Consider the following 27,577-nt stretch of genomic DNA (forward strand, 5'->3'; position numbering starts at 1 on the left):
CACCTACTTTCTTAACCTTAACCCTGCCCATGCTCTCCCTTATTCCCACATCTTCCCGCCTACGTTCCTGCCTGACCAGCAGGGTGAGGAACGGTCCTGTCCTCTGTTTCTAATGCTCTTCATTTCTTTAGCAAATATAGAGTAGTAACTCTGAATCTGATAGGCAGTTGGGCAGAATGGGACAGATGTGCCACAGAATTCCAGAACTGAAATTTCTGTTCTTACTAACCACAAGAGGGACAATTTGTGAATCTGAACAACAAGTTGAGTTGCTTTTTGTGCTTATCTCTAATATTAGTTGAATAATTATCACACACCCGGCTCAAATATCACACTAGAATATTACTAAAATTAAAATTTTATACTATATTAGTGTTGCTTTTCAGAATGAAATTCCTTTTTTATAGCTGAGTAGTACTCCATTTTGTGTGTATATATATGTGTGTGTGTGTGTGTGTGTATATGTGTGTATAAAACATCTTTTTCCATTCATCTATCAATGGACGCTTTCTAAATAATATACATTAAAATGTTGAGCTCTTCATAAGGAGTGATCAATATGAATTTTTTTTTGTTTCCTGATACTTTCTATTTTTTAAAAACTGGTGTTTATCTTTGTATCTCTTCAAAGTGCCTCCATAGGTTCTAACAGTAAAAATGTGCCCTGAACACAAAACTGGCAAAAGCCATGGCAAATTTTGGCAAAATTTGAGACAGAAATGTGATTTGAATGTTACTTTACTGCAGCCCTAGTGTCACTTCAGTCTGCATTTCAGAAAAAGCCCAGTTTCCCTCCCTGTGCCTCCAGCCTCAGGCCTTTCTCGCCCGACCTCCAGTGTTTGGTGTCTCAGTCTCCAGGAACCAGTATCACTGTGGATATTGCTGTGATGGGCGAGGCTCACGGTCTCATCACCGACCTCCTGGCAGACCCTTCTCTGCCCCCCAACGTGTGCACGTCCCTGAGGGCAGTGAGCAACCTTCTCAGCACACAGCTCACCATCCAGGCCATTCACAAGCCCAGAGTGAACCCCGTCGTTTCCTTCAGTGAAAACTATACCTGCTCTGATTCTGAAGAAAGCTCTGAAAAAGACAAGCTGGCTATTCCCAAGGTAGGTATTAATGACATGCTCCTGAAAGGGTGAAACTGTTTCTTCCCATTGTCTCCTGGGCCTCTTTCTTATCACCTCAAACCCACATGGAGATTCATATCAGTGACTCCCCAAGGATGTGTCTGTCAGTCATGGTGACCAAAGTGATACTAATGTAAACATAAAGACTTCCATCCTTAAATGTGATAGCTTTCTGTAATGAAAAAAATTTACCTTTTTGCATTACCTTTTTTAATTCAGACGTTCAATAAATTTTTTTCTTCTCTATACCAGGATTTGTTCTGTGGGATAAAGATATAGTGGTGACAAAAAATTTAAAAAAAAACAGCAGAAATCCCTGCTCCCACTCTTGTGGATTCTGTTTAAAATTCATTGCCTTCTGAAACACAAGATTCCTTTGCTCTTTGATTTCTTAGTATGGTAGCCTTCATAATACCCTCATGTCTTTCTGAAACCCAACAAGTTTTGAACTTAGAAAAGTTCTAGTTGATGTTAGATTATTTAAAGTAAAAGATGGCCTTCGTGATTCATATATTTTCTTCTTCTTACATATAACATATAAGAGTTTTACAAAAGTAAGCTCTAGGGAATAGGGTTCTGGACCCAGTTTAGACCTCAGTATTAGTTAAAAACAAGTCATGCTAAAGACTAAAAAAAAGGAATCAGAATTTCAGTGGTCTCAGGTACATCCAGCATACTTATTTATTTGGTAAACAAGTAGCTGTCCTCTGGAGCTGGTGGTCAGTCAGTCATATCTGTGTTTTTGCCATTGTGAGTCTCTTGATTCAGGACAGTGTCCTTCATGCAACTTTGTCAATTAAGTTATTTAAGTTTCCTTCGAACATCTACTTCTCTGAGAAAGATACGGCTAAGCATGATATAACAATAAAGGAATGGGGAGAGAGTAACTGATTCCCTTGGGCCTCAAATGAGACATGAAGTCAGTGACAGATTTACAGACAATAATCCTGATATTTACAGTGCTTGACCTTTTCTCTTCCTATTGAATTACGTTCTAAGATACATATCCAGATCTTTAAGAGATTTTGGAAACTATTTAGTATCAGAGGTCTTCTTGAATCCTGAGGTGCCATATCCTCACTTCTCAGAGTTTTTACCATCTTCAGGAAGAGCAGACTGAGTCTTTGTTAAACTCTGCCTACACAATTGTGCTCCTTGGAGTAACTGGCCACAAATAAAAATGAATTGACCTCCTACCTCTTATAACTATTGCTGTAGTTGTATTAGATTACCTTCCCTTTGATTTTTTAAGATTAAGACTCTCGTTAGAGGGCCAGTGCTCATGCTGGTGAGCTCAGAACCATGACTGAGTGCTGATGGTGCCACAGATCCCACTTAGGATATGGTAGGAAAATAAATAACAAAGAGAGGGTCACAGGTTGACCAGCAGAGTCTTCTATTAAGAGGAGCTGGTCCTAATGACTTTACCCATTTGCCTGTCTTAAGTCATGTTAACCACAAGAGAGGTGATACATCTTGTGAGTTATACTCTTACCCTTAGCTCCTGTCATTTGTGAATCAAGAAATTAACAATAAATCAATAAACACTTTGATATAGCGACTACTGTTGTGCTAGATGATAAAAATTAATCCATGTCCCACACGAGTGTCTTTTGAGGAAAATCTACTGGTCATAATAACTAACTAACATGATGTGTGTATAGTTGTATAAGCCCTATTGAACTAATTTAACTATAAAATTGTCACAAAGGTAATTGATTCTCATTTCCCATAATCCCATATTTGTGTAAACATTGAAATGAAGATCCCCAAAATGTTATTTTTATAATATTCATTGATTTTGGCCAGAGTTTCTTATTGAATTTCTGAGTGCCCAAATTTTAGATAAATAATATTCAACCAATGTAGTTTAATAAATTCATTGCCATTTTGTTTCATTATATAGAAGTTAGTGATAGAAAATATGCTTGGTAACAAAATCAATGCTCCTTCTTCCCAGCGCCTGAGAAGGAGTTTGCCCCCTGGTTTGCTGAGACGAGTTTCATCAACTTGGACAACCACCACCTCAGCCACGGGTCTGCCCACTTTGGAGCCTGCCCCAGTACGGAGGGACCGTAGCGCCAGCATCAAACTGCATGAAGCACCTTCATCCAGGTTAGGCGGTGCTCCTGATGGTTTCATATGTCTTGGAGAAGTTTTTTGTTTTTTTTGTTTGTTTGTTTGTTTTTTTACCAAAAATGAGTTATAAATTACAGTAGAAGGGAGGCCCAGCCAATTATAGTTGGCTGGAGGCCAGCTTTGAAAATGAAAAAGGTGTACGGCTTAAATCCAGAGCAGTATAGGGATTAACATCAGATAATTAGGCTTAAATTGTGTTGTATGGCCTTAAGTATAAATGGGGACAGTGACTTGAGGTGATGCCTGCCACTGTCACTTTGGGTGGAAAGGGTGAGCCCAGAATAAAGGTGGGCTAGGTTTTACCTAGACTGAGATCTACATTGAACCTTTAAATCAAAGGTAGGTATCCAACCTGACATTTGCAAATGATTGTTAGATTTCCCCCAGCCCACCAGAGCAGCTCTCCTAGCATTATTTCAAAGGCAGAAGATCAGATCAAAAAATAGATCATCATTCTAAGAGCACCTAAATATCTTCAAACAGCTGGTAATTTAAACTTTGTTTAGATAGTGAACAGATTGGTGGTCACCAGAGGTGGGGGGTCGGGGGTAGACAAAATGGGTCAAGGGGTTCAAAAAGGTACAAACGCAATTATAAAATAAATGAGTCTTGGGGATTTAATGTACAGCATGGTGACTGTGATTAATGATATTGTATTGTATATTCGAAAGTTGCTAAGAGAGTAGAGCTTAAAAGTCCTCATCAGAAGAAAAGAAAATTTTGCAACTCTGCATGTCGATGGGTGTTAACTAGACTTACTGTGATGATCATTCACAGTATATATAAATATCAAATCACTATGTTATATACCTGAAACAAATATAATGCTACATGTCAATTGTACCTCAATAAAAGTAGAATAAACTTTATTTAGTATATTAGTGATAATTTTACAAAGTGACTGAAAAGTCAGAGTTACCAAAGCTAAAGGAAAGATAATACAAAGATCTAGAAAGAGTTTTGAAGCAAACATCATCATGAAAGAGGTGTTTTCAGAGGGAGCTACTGAGTTTGTCCTTTTCTATTTAGAATAGAAATACCATACCTTATGTGAATAATAGTTATGAGAACACTTACCACATGATTTCAGGTTTGTGCAACATTTGCATTAATTTTATTAATTACCTAATGACTGAAAAATTACCACATCTTTGTTGAACTACATGGTGGCAATATTAGAAATGATTTTCTCTTGACCTTGGCTTTGAATATATGTAAAGCACCATTCTGAGACTGGCAAAGAAATGGAAACCTTTCAAATCTTAAGAATTTAATGATGGCTAACTTCTCTTGTTTTGTTGACTAAAAGCATAATTGGTTTCTTCCATATTAACATATTATTGGTAGTCTAATTAACCTATAGAATCAGAAGCAATTTTGAATGATTCTTTCTTTCACATATCAGTATAATTCCACTTTGTCTTATTACCTGGATGTTTGTAAAACTTCTAAGCATCACCACAGGAGGATGTTACCCCATCTGTTTCATGAACATTTCCTAAAGTTTAAAATGACAAGTCATTGATGATATTTTCCTATGAAAATATTGACCACTGTCGACTTCTACTGCAGCAAATACTGATAAGTAGTAGGGAATTATAGTTAAATATTCGTTGCTTAAGAAAATGAATTTGTGTTCTCAGTGTATATCTTCATTTTACCAACACACCTTGGCAAGAATGCTCCTTTACATACTTTCCGTAGAATGACTCTACCAAAAATCCATTCAAGCATTCTTAAATGCCACATTTCTTTGTGTTATTGTTTGTTACTTCTCATCAAATTTCTTTTCTCCTACTTCTCTCTTCTTTTAGTTAAATGAGATTGGGGGCTGACATTGAAATCATCGTGAGGAAGAAGCTTTCAAAAACTTCTATGAGCTTAACTCCTAAAGATTTTGTCATTCTGCTTTATGAAATAAATACTCATGCTCAAATATTTTCAAAATAGATAAGGAATAGCATACAATCCCATTCATTCTCTTTGTCCCAAAAATACTGATAGATGTCTTGCCTGGGTATGCTTTTTTCCACTGTCTAACTTACTATTCCTTCATTTCACTATCCTATTAAAAGTCCTGATATAAAATCTGAGAATGGTACAACTTTTTCACCATTATAAAGAAATAAGATTCATTCTGAAGAGAATTTGAGCCCTTTAAGGGAAAACCATGTGTAAGTAAGTAGCAATGGTACCACCATTAAGTACAGCTAGTTTTGGTTGACTCATCCTTTGTCGTGCGTGAAAATAGTGAAAAGATAGCCTCCAGCCCTGATGATAAACCAAATTTAAAACCTCTTCACTTAGGAGACCTATTCCTAAACCTGCTGACTCATTTCAAAACTGATTTGAGTTTTAGCCTTTGAAGTTTCTTCCCTGGCAGCCCTTTTATTTCTTCCTTTCCATGTCTGTCTTTTCATTGAGGCTCTCTGAGGACTGCAGTGATCAAAAGAAGAACAAGAGTGAGAAGTGAAAAGTAGAAACAGTCCTCAGCTTATATTCCTTTAGGTACAGAGCTGGATGATTTACTCCTGGATAGTTTTAAATCCAGCTGAGTGAAAAGACACTGGATTGAGAAGCAGAATCTTGGCCCTATCACTCAGAGATGTGTATCCAGAGCCTTGGTACTCACCAGAAGGAATTCTTAGGAAAAAAGGGAACAGTGGCACAACTGGAGTAAAATTAGGTGGAAGAATGCCAGTAGGTGCTTTAAAAAAATAGACGAGAGAAATTAAAAAGTCTGAAATAAATCATACTCTAATCATTTCACGTTGCCCTTGGAACTGACTGACCCCTGCTTCTGTATATTAGGCAGAAAGAATGCTGTAAACTCAGTAAAAGAAACTGTTAGGACCTGGGAAGACTTTTAGGACCTAGGATGAAGTTTTTATAGATAGAACTAAGGTTATAAAATCCACTTTTGTGGAGGGGGGTTGAGATCTTCTACAACAGACACACAGATAGTTTTCCCCTGCTGTGTTAGTGTGGGAAGACCAAGTAAAGGTTTCCCCAAGCTATTTTCCTCCCTGGAATTCAAATCATTACATATTCATGAGATTTAAACAGGAATCAAGAGGATGAAGTTTAATAGGCAGCTGAAAACTATTGCAAGGATCACACAAAGCAATGCATTTGAAAGTACCTGTAAATTACAGAGTGTGTATGCATGTGTGTGTGTATATACACACACACATATACACAGACCTATACATATATTGATTTGTTATTTTATGAATAATATGTGTTTAATAAATTAATATTTATTATGTTAAGAAAGGATATATAGCTGGAATTTTATTTATCTTGAAGTTCATTAACTTCCCATACATTAAAGATGCTCCATTATTGCACTTTATGAAACTTCTCAAAATGAGCATATTTTAAATGTTTTTATTAAAGAAGTATAAAACAGTAGCAGGCAGTTTTTGAGCTAGCTTTCATAATATAACTTTTTAAGATATTAAAAAATAAATTCAGTTAATGTTAAGGTCTTATCTTTTAAAAGTCTACATAGAAAAGTCACAACCCATTTATTGTACAATGTGCTAAGGAAACATCTAGGCCACATATACATTACATAAAATTTCTTCACAGTAAGTCTTTTTTTTTTTTAATTCTTATGAGTCAATCAATCCAGCAAAAGGAGTTGAAAGAATAGTGGTAGAAGGAAATAATTGGTGTACTTATCTATCTCAGATTCAAAGTTTTCTTTGATTTTATTGTTTCAAAATTCCAGGCATTTGTGAAGTGCCTAGGATGAGATTTCTAAGAAAGATATGAAACAAATATTATTTTGTAGGCTTTCCTTAATTGTATTTGATAATTGCTGGAGTTCATTCCACATTTCAAATGCTATTTAAAATAAGGAGAAAAGATGAAGTTTTAAAATACCTGGGTCAACAGTTGAAGAAACATCTCTCTGAAAAAGAAAAAGAAAGAGAAGAAATGAGGTAACAAGTGGCAGAATGTCAAACCAGACTCAACACAAATTATAGATCTCACCCATTGCTAAACTTACTAATAATACAGGGATAGAGGAAGTAGCCAACAAATGCTCAGCATCCTTCCCTTTGAGAGGTCTCAAACTGGTAGTACAACACCCTAAAAGTCCTTTTACTCTATGTTAGCATGTGTTCTGGTTTGGACTTAATGTGCACGATTGTAAGCAAGGCACACATAATGATGCTTGCACAGAGGATGCCACTTTGGTTATAGAATACCTCCAAATTATACCTCATTAATTATACAGCTTACATGACAATCTCCACCCATTCGTGGCCCTTTAATTCCATCCATTTCAGGTTTATTTACAAGTCACCCAGAGAGACCAGGTACATCCGCTTACAGTACCAGTCTAAGATTGGCTGAAGGTCAAATTGTCCAATTATCCTCATGCATATGATGGATTTTACCCAGTACCAAATTTACTAATGCTTGAAAGCATACAGGTGTCAGCCAAACACAAACCAAACACTTTTCCTTTGCAGCGGTCCAAGATTGTCCACATGACTTCCCAAATTCTTTTCTCTCTCAAATTGCAATAGATTCTGTTTCAGATTCAGCATGTAAGGTTTTGAGCAATGCCTGCAGATAAATTTTGGTTTGGTACAGCTCCAAAATTTATATCCCATTAATTACATGGTGTTTTGTAATGTTCTCCATCCCAACCTTCCAGAGATTTATTGATTCCAGATTTATTTACAGTAATAACCTAGACAGACCAAGGATATCCAGCTAAAAGCATTCCCTAGGTGAAGCCTCACTGTTATTACCTTTCTTCTAGTAAATAGCATCAGTATGTTTAGTAGCAGGTCTGTCATTAGTGTCTGCTAGGGAATTTGTCTCATCATCCCTTTCTTTCCAGGGTATCATCAGTAAAAGAAATGGTAGGTTAAAATACCTCTTACTAACCTTTTCCTTCACAATACTGCAAAGAGTATTATCTTTGAATGATTTTATAAGCACTTGATTTTTTAATTTAGTTACACCAAGAATAATAAATTAAAAAGGGTATAGAAGGAAGCATTATGCCATTCATATTTAATGTAAGTTCACCTGCATCTTAACTAGTTAACTTGCCATGTTTTTAGAAAATCTGTGAGGAACATGATTGTAGAAGTAGAAAGAGAAGGTGATTGATACCTAGTAATGGGATAAACAGTAAAACTATCTTTTGTCTTTTGTTAACCCAGAATCCTTAAAGAGTGTGTACTGTATCCCTGCAGCAGAGATTGAATTTAGATAACCTTGTTTGTCATTTGGAAGTAAAGTGGTTCTGTCACTGAACCTGGACCATGACTCAGATTAGAAAGTCTACTATGGAAATGATGGTTGGTTCTGGTAAGGTCCGCCCCAATACTTGATGAATAATTTCTTCATTTTTCTTTATACCCTGTCTTTATAGTGCTATTAATCCAGATTCTTGGAAAAACTCAGTGATGATGACTCTGACCAAAAGCAGATCCTTCACTTCGTCCTATGCTGTTGCTGCCTCTAACCACGTAAAGGCTAAAAAGCAAAATCGACCAGGTAAGTAACTTATTGGAGAAAAAGCTCATACTCATTGACTGTGCAGTCGTGGAATGAACTAAGCTTCAAGTGTTGAAACACTCAGGTGTGCTTGGTTTGACTCTTCTAAAAAGCAAAAGCCTCAATAACCAACTATAGTTACTTAAATTTCCACTTTATATGATGATACAGATTCTTTTAAGGTAGCTGTACCAAATATCCTATCTTGAACTTATTGAATGAGTAGGAAATCAGTGTCACTGTTAAGGATAATCTCTGGAGGCATCATCTTATAATATAAAAGCTAATGAAGTACTTACCAAATTTCAATTTTATTTTTAGTGTCTGTTAAAAAAGAAAATTATTTTCCAGAAGTATGGTATTTATAAGTTCTAGGAAAATTATAATTTTTCAAAGAAATTCTTACTCTGTGTCACTCACCTCTCCCCAAACATAGAAATACAGAAAAGGAGAGGTATTTAAATTTGGAGAAAATACAATTCAGAACCTTTGCGAGCCCTTTGAAAAAGCTCACACGCCAGCAACCAAAAGACCCAAGAGTACCGTGGGTAGGAGGTTTTCCTTCTCTTTCAAACAGGTACAGAATGAAATTTGATGTCATCTCTCCCATCTAGGATCTGCATGGGGTTTTCCACGATGGTGTCAGTGCACCCCGTGTGCTTCTAAGCATTAGCTTCTCCCTTCCCTCAAGCATCACTTAATAAGTACGTGTGCAGTGTTCACTATCTCTGACACTGAACTAATTTGTGGAAAGCGGCAGTGACTAAACCAGACCCTGTTCCTCCTCTCACAGAATTCTCACTTACATTCTAGTGGGGACTATAAACAGATGGACAGCTATTACTATATACATAGTGTATTAAAGGCTATGATAAGGAAGTGAGGGGAAACTTTCAAATAACAAAAGAGATATAAAGACCCAACTTGGTGAGGGAAAGCCTCAGCAACTTAAGATTCTAAATGGCTGGCAAAGCTAACAAGAAGAAAGGGAGAGCCCTGAATGCAGAATGGGAGATGAAAGCAAGTCTGTGGACAGAGGCCGTATGGGACCCAGGAGCTGTGGTAAGGAGTTTAGGTATCAATGAAGTTTCAGGTAGGAAAGTAAAATGATTTGGAGGGAAGATTACCTCATTTAATCAGAATCTCTGCTGACTCAAAACTGAAATACAGTTTTTGTCAGATTCCATCTCCAAATTGGCCCCCTCCTTGAATCTCAGTTGAGAGTCTGGGGTATCTACTCTGACCTGTCCTTCTTGGAATGTTCAAACTCCAAGTTTTCACCTCTCGGTGTTGCAGAAAACTCGACTGAGATTTTTCAGTAGCTCCCTGCTTAGCTTCTTAATCTTCAAGCAGCTCAAGAATTCCCCAAATGGCTCAAGGGGAAAGCTGCCCTCTTCCCACTGGGCTGTTACACATTCAAGTTCTGGCTGCCATGGCAGCCCCAAACTCCAATGTTTGTGTCATCAGCCTCATGACATTACTAAAAGCTCTGTTGGCTTGCCTTCCTAATAACTGCATCCCTCTGCCTGGATTCTTAACCTTTTGTTCCATGCCAATGGTCAGTAAATAATGCTCTGAATGGAAGAACAGTTCACAGGGTTTTGGCTCACCCTTCTGAGGGTCTCTTCTATTTGGAAACCTAGTCTCTCAGAATTGGTTTGCCTTCCCTTGATCGCTTTTAAAATTTTTAACTCAATTTTTCTATTTGTTCTCAAAGAAGCATGGATTTACCACAAACTACTGCATCATAGCCAGAAGCAGAGGTCCTGAAATGGTAGGATTTCTGTAAGGGTTAGAGAACCAGTACTCACATTCCACTGATATTTCAAGAGACCACCTTGAAATATAAACTTAATTTTAAAAGGAAAGACTAACTTAAGGAAGGACTTCTGTTGTTTCATACATCTAGAAAAGAAAATTTAGTACTTTCTTTCCCCTTTGATCACCCACTTTATACTGGTAACTATTCCTTGAAACCATTTAAGCACTGACTTGGCTTAAATCTCTACTGTTGAGTGTAGGAAGACACTTCCTCCACAAAGTACCATTTTATTGGCATTGCATTACTGAAAGAAACCATGAAAGGTAATCTGATTTTCCAAAAATTAATCTGGTCCTCTCTGCTCTTTAGAAATGTTCATTACTTTTTTTGTGTGTAACTTACAAGTCATTCATGACCTGAGGATTAGAAATGAGCTTTCACGAGGGTCAGGAACAGGACAATGTGGGCAAATACTTAAACTGGGATTGCACTGAGGGCAAATGCAGATGAGCTCAGGAATGCAGAGACTCATTTGGGACCCCAGCAAGATGGAAGAACTGAATTTGAGCATTCCACATTAAACCTGAGACTTTTAAAGAGGCACTGAAGTGGTTCTAATTCAGAAGGACCCCTTGGCTCCCTACAAAAATATGTACAGATAATTTTTGGAGGAGAGCATCACCAGTTAAGGGCCATGCAACCCCAACATATCAAGTTCAAACAAATTGGAGCTTACAACCAAGATGACTGTAAACATGCAAGAAAGCACCACGAGTTAGCGAAAACAGAAAAAAACAAAACAAAACAAAAAAAACCCTGTACAGATCTCTAAAAGGGTTGAGATATTTAAGTGCTAAAAAAAATACTCAAATGTTTAAAGAAAAACATGAGGCCATAAAAAATAGCAATGAGAGAAGACATAATTGTAGGGCAGCTAAATGTCTTTTGGAAATGTAATCAGGGAAATATGATACGTTAAATGGCATAAAAGACTACTGAAGGGAGAATTAGTAAACTGGAAGGCAGAGAATGTGAAGAAATTCCATGGAATGAAATATAGATGAGAAACTGGAAAATGTAAAAGACCTTAAGAGATATAGGAGAAGGAATTAGAAAGTGTAATATACATGATCAAAGTTTTAGTAGAGGATAGGGAACATAAACTATTTGAGGAGAAGGAGAGGAAAGAGTAAAAAAAATTCACACATAGACACAAAACAGTGAAACTACAGAACACCAGAGATGAAAAGAAATCTTAAAGTTAGCCAGAGAAAAGATACATTACCTTTTAGTCAGTCTGAGAGTTGAACTGTCACAAATAAAGAGTGTCAGAACACAGGAAAATATTTTCTTCAAAGTTCTGAGAGAATATACTAGTCAATCTAAAATTGTATGTAGGGAAAATCTATCTCAGAAGACTAGGAATGTGTTAAAGATAACTTCAGGTAAGTCAGAACCTTACCACCTACCAGATCTTAACTAAAGGAATGTATGATGGATGTATTCTAGAAAAAAAAGTAATTGCAGAGAAAAAGTCTGAGATCTAATAAAAATGATGAACACATAAATTTGAAAACCATGATTCCATCCAGACAAACATTATATGTGTAAATAATAGTATTTCCAGATCTGTGGGTATTTTTAAAAGATTTTTAATGGAAAGAATTAAAATATTAGACAATAATAATATGTAACCCAAGAGATGAAGTATGAATTTGTGTTCTACATTCTTGTATAGCTCAGAAGACAGGCTCAGATAAGGAAACTGAGGCACAGAAATATTGAGTAACTTGCCCAAGGCCACACAATTAGTCCAGAATTCTTTCTTTTGTCCTAAAGACTTACTAGAAAAAAAATTGAGGATGACAAATTAAGATAATTTAAAATTAGGATTTTGGGGGCTTTTCCTTGGCTGTGGACAAGATAATGAAAGGATTTGGTTTTCTGTCTCTCAGTTTCTTCATTTAGGTAATAAAATTAAAATTCTTAAAATAACCAACATGGTAAAGTCAAGAAGATAGAAATTTATGGTTAGCATATTCACTGGAAATAACAGAGAAAATGATGGGACAGATATGAGGAACAGCTTCATATTCTGTGTCCTGCCCCCGACTTCATATGCCTGCACTCGAGAAGGGCAAAGTGTGAAAGGAAAAGAATGTCCACGGAAGATACCACCAAGGCAGATGGTAGAGATGGGAGCCACGGGAATAGCAAGAGCCTTAAAGTACATAAAAAAATCTCCATCACTGATTACTTTGGAAGGGATTTTGCATGGTGCCATCTTTAGACTGCCGTCACAGCAGAGCTAAATATTTATAAAATAACCTATATCCTATGCGTGCTGAATTCAACTAAACAAATCCCTGAAAGCCTGCCAAAAGGGAGAAAAATATCCAGCAAGAATCAGTGAGCTGAAATTCAATCATACTTCTCCCTGATCAGATGGGCCTTTCTGTTTGGAAGCTCATTTCCCTGCATAGATGGCAAGTTGGGGTTGATTCCCTAAGTAGGTGTGATGTAAGTGACAGTGGTTGCCACCCAGTTTTCAAGAAAACTGTGGGAAGGGGCTGAGAAAAGCCCCTTTATGTGGCAAGGAGTCTAAGGAAATGGAATTAAATAAAGTGTGCAGAGAATCTAAGGAGGAAAATAAGAAGCAGGAAGCAAAAGAGGTAGGGGGATGCAAGCATAAACTGAAAGAACAGAAACACTGGAAGATAAATGACCTGTTTCCAGACGGGACTAATGAAAGCTGTTCTTTGCAAGTAAACAGTGTGTCCTCTGGCTCCATCAGTCAGCATTCATTTAAACATTTGAAATGCAACCAATTATTATGAAGTTACTAATATAAAATAAATAGATGAAATCACACAGGAGTCCTTTGATTAAAGCCTAAAAATGGGAGATTTAAATATAATTTGCATTTTCAATCTTGCTTTTCTATTATGAGTCACTGAATATGTCGAGATGCCTTTCTGTCATTCTGCTTTTATAATCTCTCTAATTTCATGCTTATCACATCTGCAGCGAGTAGTCCCTTTCCAGATTCCTATAATTTTTATGATTCTTATCATCCTATTACAACTATTACAGATATCTCTACACCTACAAGTTAGACTGAGTTTTGCCTATGGAAAATTTGAAGTGAGAGAGAACTTTAATTATGGCATTGTGTTTTGGTTTTTTTTTTTTTGGCATCTCTATACTTTAGATACTTTTTTGTTTTGGAAAAATATTAGGGCTGTCTGTTTTCCTGTGGGTGTGGAAAAGAGGCATGTATTTATCAGACATACTAGTCCTTTTTTCGTTCAACTAAAACTGAGTTTTACAACACAAACAGATGGATTCACTTAAATCATTTCCCTCCAGTATTATTTATCATCTCCTTTTGATTGCCCAACGTTCCTTGTGTCTTGATACACATTTTCTCCTGTTCACAGGAGCATGGAGTTAAAGAGGCAATTACTCAAAGGAGTTGGTACTTTAGAACTTTTTAAAGTCATATTTTAATTTTAAGTATTTCACATTAGGGTGATCTGAATCATCCAAAAGTTTGTATTTCATGTGCTGTGTCTTTTTCCTGGAGTCTCTTAAAATTATTCAAATAGTAAAGATAAATATGTTTGAGAGCATGAGTATTCATCAGAGTTCCTTCATGTGTGTGTGTGTGTGTGTGTGTATGAATGTATAGATGTGTGTGTGTAACAGAAAGTTGGGTGAGACTTCAAAGGTCATAAACTTCATCTCTCTAACTTTAGACATGATTACACTTTAAAAAAATCTTAGAGAATAATCGTTTTTGAAGACTTACAAGAATATGCTGTTCCTGTGAAATAATTTTATTTGCAGTCTCTCCTTTCTAGAAAGAGTATTTGGTTATTATCTGCACTTATATCTCTCTATGTAAAGACTAATATATGTTAATATATGGCCATTTCCTATGGCATTCCTAACCCTTTCTGTTTTTAAAACTTTAAGCAAACCATGATAAGGCACACTGAGAGAAATAGTTTGGCTTGAGAAAAAAGACATGTATATGTTTATACCTTTATCTTCTCACCTAGAGAATAAAAATACCCCCGCTCTTCATGGTGTTGCCAAGACCCCTGCTTGTTAGGAACGTTCAAAATATGTAGCCTAACAGCACTGCAAAAGCAAAGCGCTTTTCCTCTGTTACAAGGTTTATTTTAAATTTCATCCCAGGCAGTGAGTCTGGAGTCTGAAATTCTGCTTATTTGTTTAAGTTTAGTTAATCCATGAGTTCCAAGAACTCTAATCATCGAGTGGATTTTTCAATTTGTGTTTTAAGAGTGAATTGCACATCTCTGAGAGGATCAGCTGGCAGCTATTAAAAATTAGCAATGAAGAAAATCACTCCTCTCATAAATTAGCTTCAGAAAATATATCGTGTCAAGACAGAAATGGATGGTGTTCCCACGGGCTTTCAACTACTCTTAAAAAGTGGTAGAAAACTATCCCCAAACTCACAGTTAGTTATCAAAATAATTAAGGAATTACCTAAAGCAATGCGTGTCAGGAGTCTCAGATGCAGCAATGAAAACCTAGCCTTGACCTGGGTGCCCCACGTAGCCTTGCCAGCAACCTCTCTGACCACGTTCCCTGTCCTCTTCTTCCTCGTTGCTAAGCTGCAGTCACATTGACCTCCTGACTGATCCTGTGACACCCCCCAGGTAGGTCCCTCTTTCTGGAACATGCTTTCCCCGTTACTTGTCTAAGTGTCTTCCTTATTTCATCCAGCGTTCAGATTTTACCCTTAGTGCATCCTGTCCTTCTCTGTTCTCTACCCTCTGTATTATTTTTTCTTTATATTGCTTAGAACTCCCCAACTTTTTCTTTCTCCTCCTCTTTTCCTTCTTCTTCCTCCTTCTCCTCTTCTTCTTTTTCTAGTTTCTGTCTCCCCTGAAAACTCCATAAGAGCAGGGGATGTTATTTCTTTCACTACCGCATCCTTTACTCCCTGGAATCAGGCACACAATCATTATTTGTTAAATGAACAAATCATTGAGATACTTACTCTGTGCAAATACCTTGATATCCTTTAAACCACATTGTACCAGCATCCAGCTCCTTAATGGTTAAGCTGCTTGTCTAAGATGATCTGGAGACTCAGTCGGCCTTAATTTAATAAATAGTCTAAATTAAACTAGCCCTGGGAATTCCCTAGCGGTCCAATGGTTAGGACGCTGTGCTTCTACTTCACAGGGCACAGTTCAATCCCTAGTCGCAGAACTAAGATCCCGCATGCTGCTCGGTGCAGACATACATACGTACATAAATAAATAATTAAAAAAATAAATAAACTAGCCCTTTCCATCCTTTCTTACATGAGAGCACATATATATATGTGTAATAATATGTGTGAATATGATAATGTTATGTAGCAGTGGAGAGATGGGAAGGGATTTAGAGCTTGGTGAAAAATTGTATTTATTTTATAAAATTATAATAAGAAAATCTAATTATAGAATGTTAGAGATAGTATTAAAAATTAAATTTATTCTGGAGCATCCAAATCAGATCTTTCTTTTTTTAAAAATGTACAACCATTAGTACTTCACAGCACACCTGTAATGTGTGTGCTTGCTGCACACAATGATAGGTTGGGTGGGAAACTCTGAGTTAAAAATCTAGTGAACTTAATTTTCTTTTGGCTCAGGAAATTATGCAATGAGAAGGTTCATCGGTGTCTTTGGTAAAATAACTAAACCTTTTCAACAGAAATAGAAATAAAAACAAAAACCATAAGGCATGTCATTGTAAAGAGCAAAACAAAGGCAGCCTTAAACGTAATGAATTTTTCTCCCTCCTTGGGCAGTTTCTGATAGAATAATGGGCTAATAAAGCACAGTTTACCAAGAATAGCTGGGCTCACTCCATACTCTCCTATTTACTCTCATTGTGACCCTGGGAAGGTTACTTAATCTTCCTGAGTCTAAGTGGTTTCATTTGTTAAGTATAAGGCAGGGGATTGATCTGTTGATCAGGAATCAATAGAAATATTGAGAAAAGGACTAGGAAGGGTAGTTGGCCTCCACATTTAATCAAAGGAAGAGTACAATTTCTCATCTTTTAAAGCAAACAAAACAAGAAATAACAGTGCCAGCAAGAAACTTAAACATTACAAAAGTCCATCAACAAGCCTGGCCATCAGTGGACCAGAAAACCTCTGGGTGTGACAAATAAAACTTTTGAAAGAACTGGACACTGGAAGCAAAGTAGGCCAGCTGCCAGGTCATCACACATATTATTCAATGATGTGAATGTTTCTGGCTGTACATTTCCCTGGAGTGGTGAGCAACAGAAAAATGACTTTTAATGATTTCATTTCATTTGCTTTACAGTAGATTGTTGAGCCAGGCAACCATGAAAATTAGTAAGCAGGTAGTTGTTCAGAAGTATTTTCTCTCTTTTCTTCAGTTTTAGTGCAGGTTGCCTTCTCTGTGTTTGGAGAGAGTAACTTCAAAAGACAGCATCCCGTCCCCAAACCTCAGCACTTGGAAATCAAAGCCAGCGTTTTGTAAAATTTTCACAATCGAGAGTAAACACAGTTTGGCACAAATATCCACACTTATAATTTGAGCTTGAGGCCTATTGTTTGATCTGAAATGGATCATATTCCACTTTTAAATGTTTCCTTCAGAAACAATGCTGATCAAAGTACTGTTTGACGCACAAAAACTAGTTTCACTGAAAACATGGATGGTTAATAAAGCCAGTTGCCTCTCAAAATGCATCTTCTTCCTTGACATATTTTAAGCAACCAATGCCTGCTAAAAATCTCTGCTCCAGATACATTAATGTTGAAAACAGTGGCAGATCCTATTGCTGCTAAAAACCTCACAACCCAAGAGAGGGCAAACACATAAGAAATTGTTAACTATTGATATCATCAGATCAGAATGCCAAGAAGAAACAAAAATGGGAGGAGAAAATAATATCCTTCTGCAGAAGACAAATATCATACCATATCACTTTTATGGGCAATCTTAAATAAAAGGGTATAGATGAATTTATTTACAAAACAGAAGTAGAGTCACAGATGTAGAAAACAAACTTATGGTTACCAGGGGTGAGCGGGGGGATAAATTGGTAGATTGGGACTGATATATACACACTACTATATATAAAGTAGATTAATAATAACCTGCTGTTTAGCACAGGGAACTCAATACTCTGTAATGGCCTATATGGGAAAAGAATCGAAAAAGAGTGGATATATGAATATGTATAACTGATTTACTTTACTATACACCTGAAATTAACACAGCATTGTAAATCAACTATATGCCAAAAAATATTTATTTGTTTTTATTTTTGGCTATGTTGGGTCTTCGTTGATGCGTGTGGGCTTCTCTAGTTGCAGCAAGCCGGGTCTACTCTTCATTGTGGTGCACGGGCTTCTCACTGTTGTGGCTTCTTTTGTTGTGGAACATGGGCTCTAGGCATGTGGGCTCAGTAGTTGTGGCTCTCGGGCTCTAGAGCTCAGGCTCAGTAGTTGTGGTGCACAAACTTAGTTGCTCCACGGCATGTGAGATCTTCCTGGGCCAGGGATCGAACCCATGTCCCCTGCATTGGCAGGCAGATTCTTAACCACTGCATCACCAGGGAGGCCCTAATAATTTAAAAAAAAAATAATAATATCCTTCTATTTTGAAGTTACTCCAAGACACCAAGGCTTTAACTGAACTTGTCAACATTGCCACTGATTTTTCATGATGATTCATTCCTCGTATTTCATGCTGTGGAGATGCCCACACTGTGCATCCTGTCTTCAGATGGTGGCACACAGAGGAGATTGGCCCAGTGGCCTGAGTACTCTCCTGGTCCTTACTGAGTTAAAAGGAGCCCAAGGTGAAGCTTAAGAGTTGCAATTTTGGGCACGCCTCAGGCTATTGCAACGTCATGCTGGTGTCTGCTGCTGCAGGCTTGCCCTGCGTTCCATACCCCTCCCCCCCGGCCCCCCCATCCTGGCCTGAGTGAGCCAGAGTGCCCGAATCAGCTGCTTCTTTAACCACCGTCCTGTCTGAGCAAAGAACAGACGCCCTCAGGCGACCTACACGCAGAGGTGGGGCAAAATCCAAATCTGAAACCCTGGAGCTCTGCGAACAAAGAAGAGAAAGGGAAGTCTCTCCCAGCAGCCTCAGGAGCAGCAGATTAAACCTCCACAATCAACTTGATGTACCATGCATCTCTGGAATAACTGAATAGACAAAAAATCATCCCAAAATTGAGGTGGTGGACTTTGGGAGCAACTGTAGACTTGGGATTTGCTTTCTGCATCTAATTTGTTTCTGGTTTTATGTCTATCTTAGTTTAGTATTTAGAGTTTATTATCATTGGTAAATTTGTTTATTGATTTGGTTGCTCTCTTCCTTTTTATATATATGTAGATAGATAGATAGATGTTATTTTTTTCTTTTTCTCTTTTTGTGAGTTGTATTTGTACGCTTCTTTGTGTAATTTTGTCTGTATAGCTTTGTTTTTACCATTTGTTGTAGGGTTCTGTCTGTCCATTTTTATTTTTTTTCTTTTCTTTTTTTTTTTAGTATAATTTTTAGCATTTGTTATCATTCGTGGATTTGTTTTTTGGTTTGGTTGCTCTCTTCTTTCTTTCTTTTTAATTATTAAAAAAAAGTTTTTTAAATAACTTTATTTTTTTTTCTTTACTTTTTTCTACCTTTTCTTCTGAGCCATGTGGCTGAAAGGGTCTTGGTGCTCCGGCTGGGTGTCAGGCATGTGCCTCTGAGGTGGAAGAGCCAAGTTCAGGACATTGGTCCACAAGAGACCTCCTGGCTCCATGTAATATGAAATGGTGAAAGCTCTCCCAGAGATCTCCACTTAACGACCAGCAAGCTACAGTGCTGGACAACCTATGCCAAACAACTAGCAAGACAGGAATACAACCCCACTCATTAGCAGAGAGGCTGCCTAAAATCATAATCAGGTCACAGACACCCCAAAACACACCACCGGATGTGGTCCGGCCTACCAGAAAGACAAGATCCAGCCTTATCCACCAGAACACGGGAACCAGTCCACTGCACCAGGAAGCCTACACAACCCACTGAACCAACCTTAGCCACTGAAGGCAGACACCAAAAACAACGGGAACTACGAACCTGCAGCCTGCAAAAAGTAGACCCAAAACACAGTAAGTTAAGCAAAATGAGAAGACAGAGAAACACACAGCAGATGAAGGAGCAAAGCAAAAACTCACCAGACCAAACAAATGAAGAGGAAATAGGCAGTCTACCTGAAAAAGAATTCAGAATTAAGATAGTAAAGATGATCCAAAATCTTGGAAATAGAATGGAGAAAATACAAGAAATGTTTAACAAGGACCTAGAAGAACTAAAGAGCAAACAAACAATGATGAACAGCACAGTAAATGAAATTAAAAATCCTCTAGAAGGAATCAACAGCAGAATAACTGAGGCAGAAGAACAGATAAGTGACCTGGAAGATAAAATAGTGGAAATAACTACCACAGAGGAGAATAAAGAAAAAGAATGAAAAGAATTGAGGACAGTCTCAGAGACCTCTGGGACAACATTAAATGCACCAACATTCGAATTATAGGTGTCCCAGAAGAAGAAGAGAAAAAGAAAGGGACTGACAAAATACCTGAAATGATTATAGTTGAAAACTTCCCTAATATGGGAAAGGAAATAGTTAATCAAGTCCAGGAAGTGGAGTCCCATACACGATAAATCCAGGGAGAAATATGCAAAGACACATATTAATCAAACTATTAAAAATTAAATACAAAGAAAAAAATATTAAAAGCAGCAAGGGAAAAACAACAAATAACATACAAGGGGATCCCCATAAGGTTAACAGCTGATCTTTCAGCAGAAACCCTGCAAGCCAGAAGGGAGTGGCAAGACATATTTAAACTGATGAAAGGGAAAAACCTATAACCAAGATTACCCAGCAAGGAGCTCATTCAGGTTAGATGGAGAAATTAAAACCTTTACAGACAAGCAAAAGCTAACAGAATTCAGCACCACAAAATCAGCTTTACAACAAATGTTAAAGGAACTTCTCTAGGCAGAAAACAAAAGAGAAGGAAAAGACCTACAATAACAAACCCAAAACAATTAAGAAAATGGGAATAGGAACATACATATCGATAACTACCTTAAATGTAAATGGATTAAATGCTCCAACCAGAAGACATAGACGGGCTGAATAGATAAAACAACAAGACCCATATATATGCTGTGTACAAGAGACTCACTTCAGACCTAGGGACACATACAGAATGAAAGTGAGGGGATGGAAAAAGATATTCCCTGCAAATGGAAATCAAAAGAAAGCTGGAGTAGCAATTCTCATATCAGACAAAATAGACTTTAAAATAAAGACTATTACAAGAGACAAAGAAGGATACTACATAATGATCAAGGGATCAATCCAAGAAGAAGATGTAATGATTGTAAATATTTATGTACACAGCATAAGAGCCCCTCAATACATAAGGCAAATACTAACAGTCATAAAAGGGGAAATCGACAGTAACACAATCATAGTTGGGGACTTTAACACCCCACTGTCACCAATGGATGGATCATCCAGAATGAAAATAAATAAGGAAACATAAGCTTTAAATGATACATTAAACAAGATGGACTTAATTGATATTTATAGGACATTCCATCCAAAAACAATAGAATACAGTTTCTTCTCAAGTGCTCATGGAACATTCTCCAGGATAGATCATATCTTGGGTCACAGATCAAGCCTTGGTAAATTTAAGAAAATTGAAATCATATCAAGTATCTTTTTGGACCACAGTGCTATGAGACTAGATATCAACTACAGGAAAAAAATCTGTAAAAAATACAAACGCATGGAGGCTAAACAATACACTATTAAATAACCAAGAGATCCCTGAAGAAATCAAAGGGGAAATCAAAACATACCTGGGAACAAATGACAATGAAAACACGACAACCCAAAACCTATGGGATGCAGCAAAATCAGTTCTAAGGGGGAAGTTTATAGCAATACACTCCTACCTCAAGAAACAAGAAACATCTCAAATAAACAACCTAACCTTACACCTAAAGCAATTAGGGAAAGAAGAACAAAAAAATCCCAAAGTTAGCAGAAGGAAAGAAATCATAAAGATCAGATCAGAAATAAATGAAAAAGAAATAAAGGAAACAATAGCAAAGATCAATAAAACTAAAAGCTGGTTCTTTGAGAAGATAAACAAAAATGATAAACCATTAGCCAGACTCATCAAGAAAAAAAGGGAGAAGACTCAAATCAACAGAATTAGAAATGAAAAAGGAGAAGTAACAACTGACACTGCAGAAATACAAAGGATCATGAGAGATTACTACAAGCAACTCTATGACAATAAAATGGACAACCTGGAAGAAATGGACAAATTCTTAGAAAAGCACAACCTTTCGAGACTGAACCAGGAAGAAATAGAAGATTTAAACCGATCAGTGACAAGCACTGAAATTGAGACTGTGATTAAAAATCCTCCAACAAACAAAAGCCCAGGACCAGACGGCTTCACAGACGAATTCTATCAAACATTTAGAGAAGAGCTAACACCTATCCTTCTCAAACTCTTCCAAAATATAGCAGAAGGAGGAACACTCCCAAACTCATTCTATGAGGCCATCATTACGCTGATACCAAAACCAGACAAAGATGTCACAAAGAAAGAAAACTACAGGCCAGTATCACTGATGAACATAGATGCAAAAGTCGTCAACTAGAATACTAACAAACAAAATCCAACAGCACATTAAAAGGATCATACACCATGATCAAGTGGGGTTTATCCCAGGAATGCAAGGATTCTTCAGTATACGCAAATCAATCAATGTGATAAAGCATGTTAACAAATTGAAGGAGAAAAACCATATGATCATCTCAATAGATGCAGAAAAAGATTTTGACAGAATTCAACACCGATTTATGATAAAAGCCCTCCAGAAAGTAGGCATAGAGGGAACTTTCCTCAACATAATAAAGGCCATATATGACAAACCCACAGCCAACATTGTTCTCATTGGTGAAAATGTGAAACCATTTCTCCTAAGATCAGGAACAAGACAATGTTGTCCACTCTCACCACTGTTATTCAACATAGTTTTGGAAGTTTAGGCCACAGCAATCAGAGAAGAAAGAGAAGTAAAAGGAATCCAAATCGAAAAAGAAAAAGTAAAGCTGTCACTGTTTGCAGATGACATGATACTATACATAGAGAATCCTAAAGAGGCTACCAGAAAACTACTAGAACTAATCAGTGAATTTGGTAAAGTAGCAGGATACAAAATTAATGCACAGAAATCTCTTGCATAAGTATACACTAATGATGAAAAATCTGAAAGAGAAATTAAGGAAACACTCTCATTTACCATTGCAACAAAAAGAAAAAAATACCTAGCAATAAATCTACCTAAGGAGATAAAAGACCTGTATGCAGAAAACTATAAGATATTGATGAAAGAAATTAAAGATGATACCAACAGATGGAGAGATATACCATGTTCTTGGATTGGAAGAATCAACATTGTAAAAATGACTATACTACCCAAAGCAATCTACAGATTCAATACAATCCCTATCAAACTACCAGTGGCATTTTTCACTGAACTAGAACAAAAAATTTCACAATTTGTATGGAAACACAGATGACCCCAAATAGCCAAAGCAATCTTGAGAATGAAAAACAGAGCTGGAGGAATCAGGCTCCATGACTTCAGACTATAAAAAAAAAGCTACAGTAATCAAGACAGTACGGTACTGGCACAAAAACAGAAAGATAGATCAATGGAACAGGATAGAAAGCCCAGAGATAAACCCACGCACATATGGTCACCTTATCTTTGATAAAAGGAGGCAAGAATATACAATGGAGAAAAGACAGCTTCTTGAATAAGTGGTGCTGGGATAACTGGATAGATACATGGAAAAGAATGAAATTATAACACTTCCTAACACCATACACAAAAATAAACAGAAAATGGATTAAAGACCTAAATGTAAGGCCACACACTATAAAACTCTTAGAGGAAAACATAGGCAGAACACTCTGTCACATAAATCATAGCAAGATCCTTTTTGCCTCACCTCCTGGAGAAATGGAAATAAAAATAAACAAATGGGACCTACTGAAACTTAAAAGCTTTTGCACAGCAAAGGTAGCCATAAACAAGACAAAAAGACAACCCTCAGAATGGGAGAAAATATTTGCAAATGAAGCAATTGACAAAGGAATAATCTCCAAAATTTACAAACAGCTCACACAGCTCAATATCACAAAAACAAACAACCCAGTCCAAAAATGGGCAGAAGACCTAAACAGACATTTCTCCAAAGAAGAGATACAGATTGCAAACAAACACATGAAAGGATGCTTAACATCACTAATCATTAGATAAATGCAAATCAAAACTACAATTAGGTATCACCTCACACCAGTCAGAATGACCATCATCAAAAAATCTACAAACAATAAATGCTGGAGCTGGTATGGAGAAAAGGGAAGCCTCTTTCACTGTTGGTGGGAAAGTAAATTGATACAGCCACTATGGAGAACAGTATGGAAGTTTCTTAAAAAACTAAAAGTAGAACTGTCATATAACCCAGCAATACCACTACTGGGCATATACCCTGAGAAAACCATAATTCAAGAAGAGTCATGTACCACAGTGTTCATTGCAGCTCTGTTTACAGTAGCCAGGACATGGAAGCAACCTAAGTGTCCATCGACAGATGAATGGATAAAGAAGATGTGGCACATATATACAGTGGAATATTACTCAGCCATAAAAGTAAAAGAAATTGAGTTATTTGTAGTGAGGTGGATGGACCTAGAGTCTGTCTTTCAGAGTGAAGTAAGTGAGAAAGAGAAAAACAAATACTGTATGCTAACGCATATATATGGAATCTTAAAAAAAAACAAAACAAAAAACTGGTTCTGAAGAACCTAGGGCAGGACAGGAATAAAGATGCAGGTGTAGAGAATGGACTTGAAGACACGGGGAGGGGAAAGAGTTAGCTGGGGCGAAGTGAGACAGTGGCATGGACATATAAACACTACCAAACATAAAATAGATAGCTAGTGGGAAGCAGCTGCGTCGCATGGGAAGATCAGTTCTGTGCTCTGTGACCATCTAGAGGGGTGGGATAGGGAGGGTGAGAGGGAGGGAAATGCAGGAGGGAGGGGATATGGGGATATATGTATACATATAACTGATTCACTTTGTTATACAGCAGAAACTAACACACCATTGTAAAGCAATTATACTCCAATAAATATGTTTAAAAAAAGTTGCAATTTTGACTTTCAAAGACATTTATTTAGGACTTAATAACTCTCTTTCTTTCTTAGGTTCCCTAGTGAAAATTTCACCTCTTTCCTCACCCTCTTCCTCACCTCTCCATGGGACCCCTGCCAGCAGCCCAGTCAGCAAAATTTCTGCAGTGCAGTTTCCAGAATCTGCCGATGCAACTGCCAAACAAGGCCTAAGTTCTCACAGGGCCGTAACTTACACTCAGAGTGCCCCTGACCTTTCTCCTCAGATCCTGACTCCACCTGTTATATGTAGCAGGTAAGGAATTCATATCGTTAGCTGGAGTTTAACTAATAATAAAACTAATACTGGTTTTCCTCTTAGGAACACTCACCACCAGTCCACGCACCTCTGTGTAGGTTGCCCAAAGTAGTTGACAAGAAAGTACAAATAATGTGATTTGTGTTGAATAGGCTGGCATAGAAACTTTTCAGTGCTTTTCCCTTAACAGAAATTTGAGAGTCCATATAGTCCATACAGCTAATCTTTGGAGATGATACAAAATAATGTCGTATATTTTGTCTGCTTGCTGATGGAGGATGCATAAAACATATAATTAAAAACTCGTATCAAGTCATTTGGTATAATTTGATATTTTGTTGGGATATTTTTTACTTGTTCTCCAGGGAGGATTTTATATTGATTTTAAAGGTACTTCTTTTTATCTCAAGTTTGCAATTCCCATTTTAATGCTTTAAAAATATGCAGATAACACATGGCACGTTACGGCTGGACTCAAATGGATCTCTGAATACAGTGAAGCAATTGCTTGTGCTGCTCTGTCCTATTGAAACGGAATGACAGAGTATTGTCTATTACAGCAGATAAGAAAAAAGAGCCTAGCGTGATAAGACTATTTTGCCCACACGGTCACTAAAAAAGAAATACCTCCTCTTACTGATTAACATATTATTGTTCTTCAGTAATAACTTTATCTTGAATAACTGATCGTAAAGCATTACAATCTTTTTTTAAGTAGTAAAGAGTTGTTTTAAAACTAAGTTATAATCGTGCAAGTGGCTTGAATAAAATGGTATTTTCCCTCTTAAGGTTAATGAGGATAACTGTTTGAATAAATTAGTTACATGTTAATCTTCTAATAGCAAATGTTGGGTCACAGACCCAGGCTTGATCAATGAATTCAGATTTAAGCCTCACAAATTTCATTTTCTGATCATTTGTTCAGAAATTCTATGTTAAATGATTATTTCTTTTTATAATCTTTATTTTTCCTTCCTTTCTCTTTACAAATAGTTTCAAAGGGAAAATCACTTGTGTTTGTTTGTTTGGCCAGGACCAGAGTGAAAAGTTATTCCGCCATCCAAAAGTTATTCTGCTGCCTTCTGTATAATAGCATTTTTAATAAAATAATTTCTGTGGGATGTTAATCCCATCTTTTATCCACCCCAAAAAAAGTATGCTCTGTGGTAAAACAGGCCTATCATATTTTGCTCTTAGTGATTCACAACACACCTCACTTTATTTAAAGCTCTGAGAAGTCCTGCAAAAGGAAAACCTCTTGAGTTTTGTTTCATCTGGTGATTTCTGACTTTATTTGACCACAGAACCAATTTCTTTAGGTTAACACCCAATAATTGCCCCTAGAGCTAGTGTTTGGTGGAACACCCTCAAGAAACACTTTTTTTATGGTGTGCCTCCCGAGCCAAGACGAAGCCTAGGGGAGTCACCAGCATCAAGGACATCTGCTTCCAGCACTTTGTTTCTAGGGAGACGCTCCCGCTGTGAGCTCCAGACTTGTGCGAAATAAATCGCCTAAAAAAAGAACAGAGAGGTTCAGAAAAGATGTACCGCTCACTTAGCTTTTCTCACCACAGTCTATTTTTTTGTTTTCTTAGCAGAAAGAATGTAATAGGATTTTTATAAAAGAGGTTTTGGAGAAAAACAAGGGAATTTCACTGTCTACTTGTTCAGTAATGTTTATAAATCCAGTAGTGTGTGTTTTATTTGTTTGGGCTTTATAAATCTATAATTCAAACCATGTTTTATTATTGCCTTCAAGGCAGCCACCCATGTAGGCACAGAGAGCTCCAGAAACACATGACTAATTATTGTGGTTTCCCCCGTTAAACTTGAAGGATTTGGCGTTGAATCCCAGTCTCTTGGCCGCTGTAATGTCTATGCAACAAGCTGGTTTTTTGGCAAAAGAGGTAGTCTATTTGAACTACTCATTTAAACGTTCCTTTTAAGTATTATCTTGCAAAGAGAAATCTTCAAACTAATAAACTCGACTTTTACATGTTTCATCCAAACATGTAAGCCCATCATTTACAACTATGGGCTTTTTCCTTGGGTTCTGTCATTTTCTTTTGAGTCCCTAAATCAGGCTGATAGGATTTCATAATTAGAAATATTTTGTGTGTGATGCTTTCTGCTTACATTCAAGGCTTGAAAAATAAATTTGCTTTGGATGAAAATGCTCTAACCGGGAAATGCTTATCTCTACTACACATATAAACACAATTCAGGGGGAAAAGGTGAGGAGATATTTAATATATTAACTTATAACATATCACTCTTCTCTTTTCCTTTTACAGTGAGTAACCTGTGGCTGAATAACAAATAAAAAAAACTCTCTGAGACCCTTTCTAATATTAGGCAGGACGAAAGAACCCAGAAGCGAAAAACAGAATTAAAATCTAATCATAAAG

At 37.0% G+C, this 27,577-nt stretch overlaps 1 protein-coding gene across 1 annotated transcript in view; it reads left to right on the forward strand.

Moving 5' to 3' along the window:
- Positions 1-27,577, forward strand: part of PDE3A (phosphodiesterase 3A) — a 314,910-nt gene that overhangs the window by 253,760 nt on the left and 33,573 nt on the right. Inside the window, exons 3-6 of the mRNA XM_081249969.1 lie at positions 852-1,109; positions 3,091-3,245; positions 8,674-8,798; positions 24,947-25,166. Of these exons, the coding sequence (XP_081106095.1) occupies positions 852-1,109; positions 3,091-3,245; positions 8,674-8,798; positions 24,947-25,166 (758 nt within the window). The remainder of the gene's footprint in view (positions 1-851; positions 1,110-3,090; positions 3,246-8,673; positions 8,799-24,946; positions 25,167-27,577) is intronic.

The sequence above is a fragment of the Mesoplodon bidens genome, assembly GCF_964165515.1.
Source record: "Mesoplodon bidens genome assembly, chromosome: 11".
NCBI classification, from domain to species: domain Eukaryota; kingdom Metazoa; phylum Chordata; class Mammalia; order Artiodactyla; family Ziphiidae; genus Mesoplodon; species Mesoplodon bidens.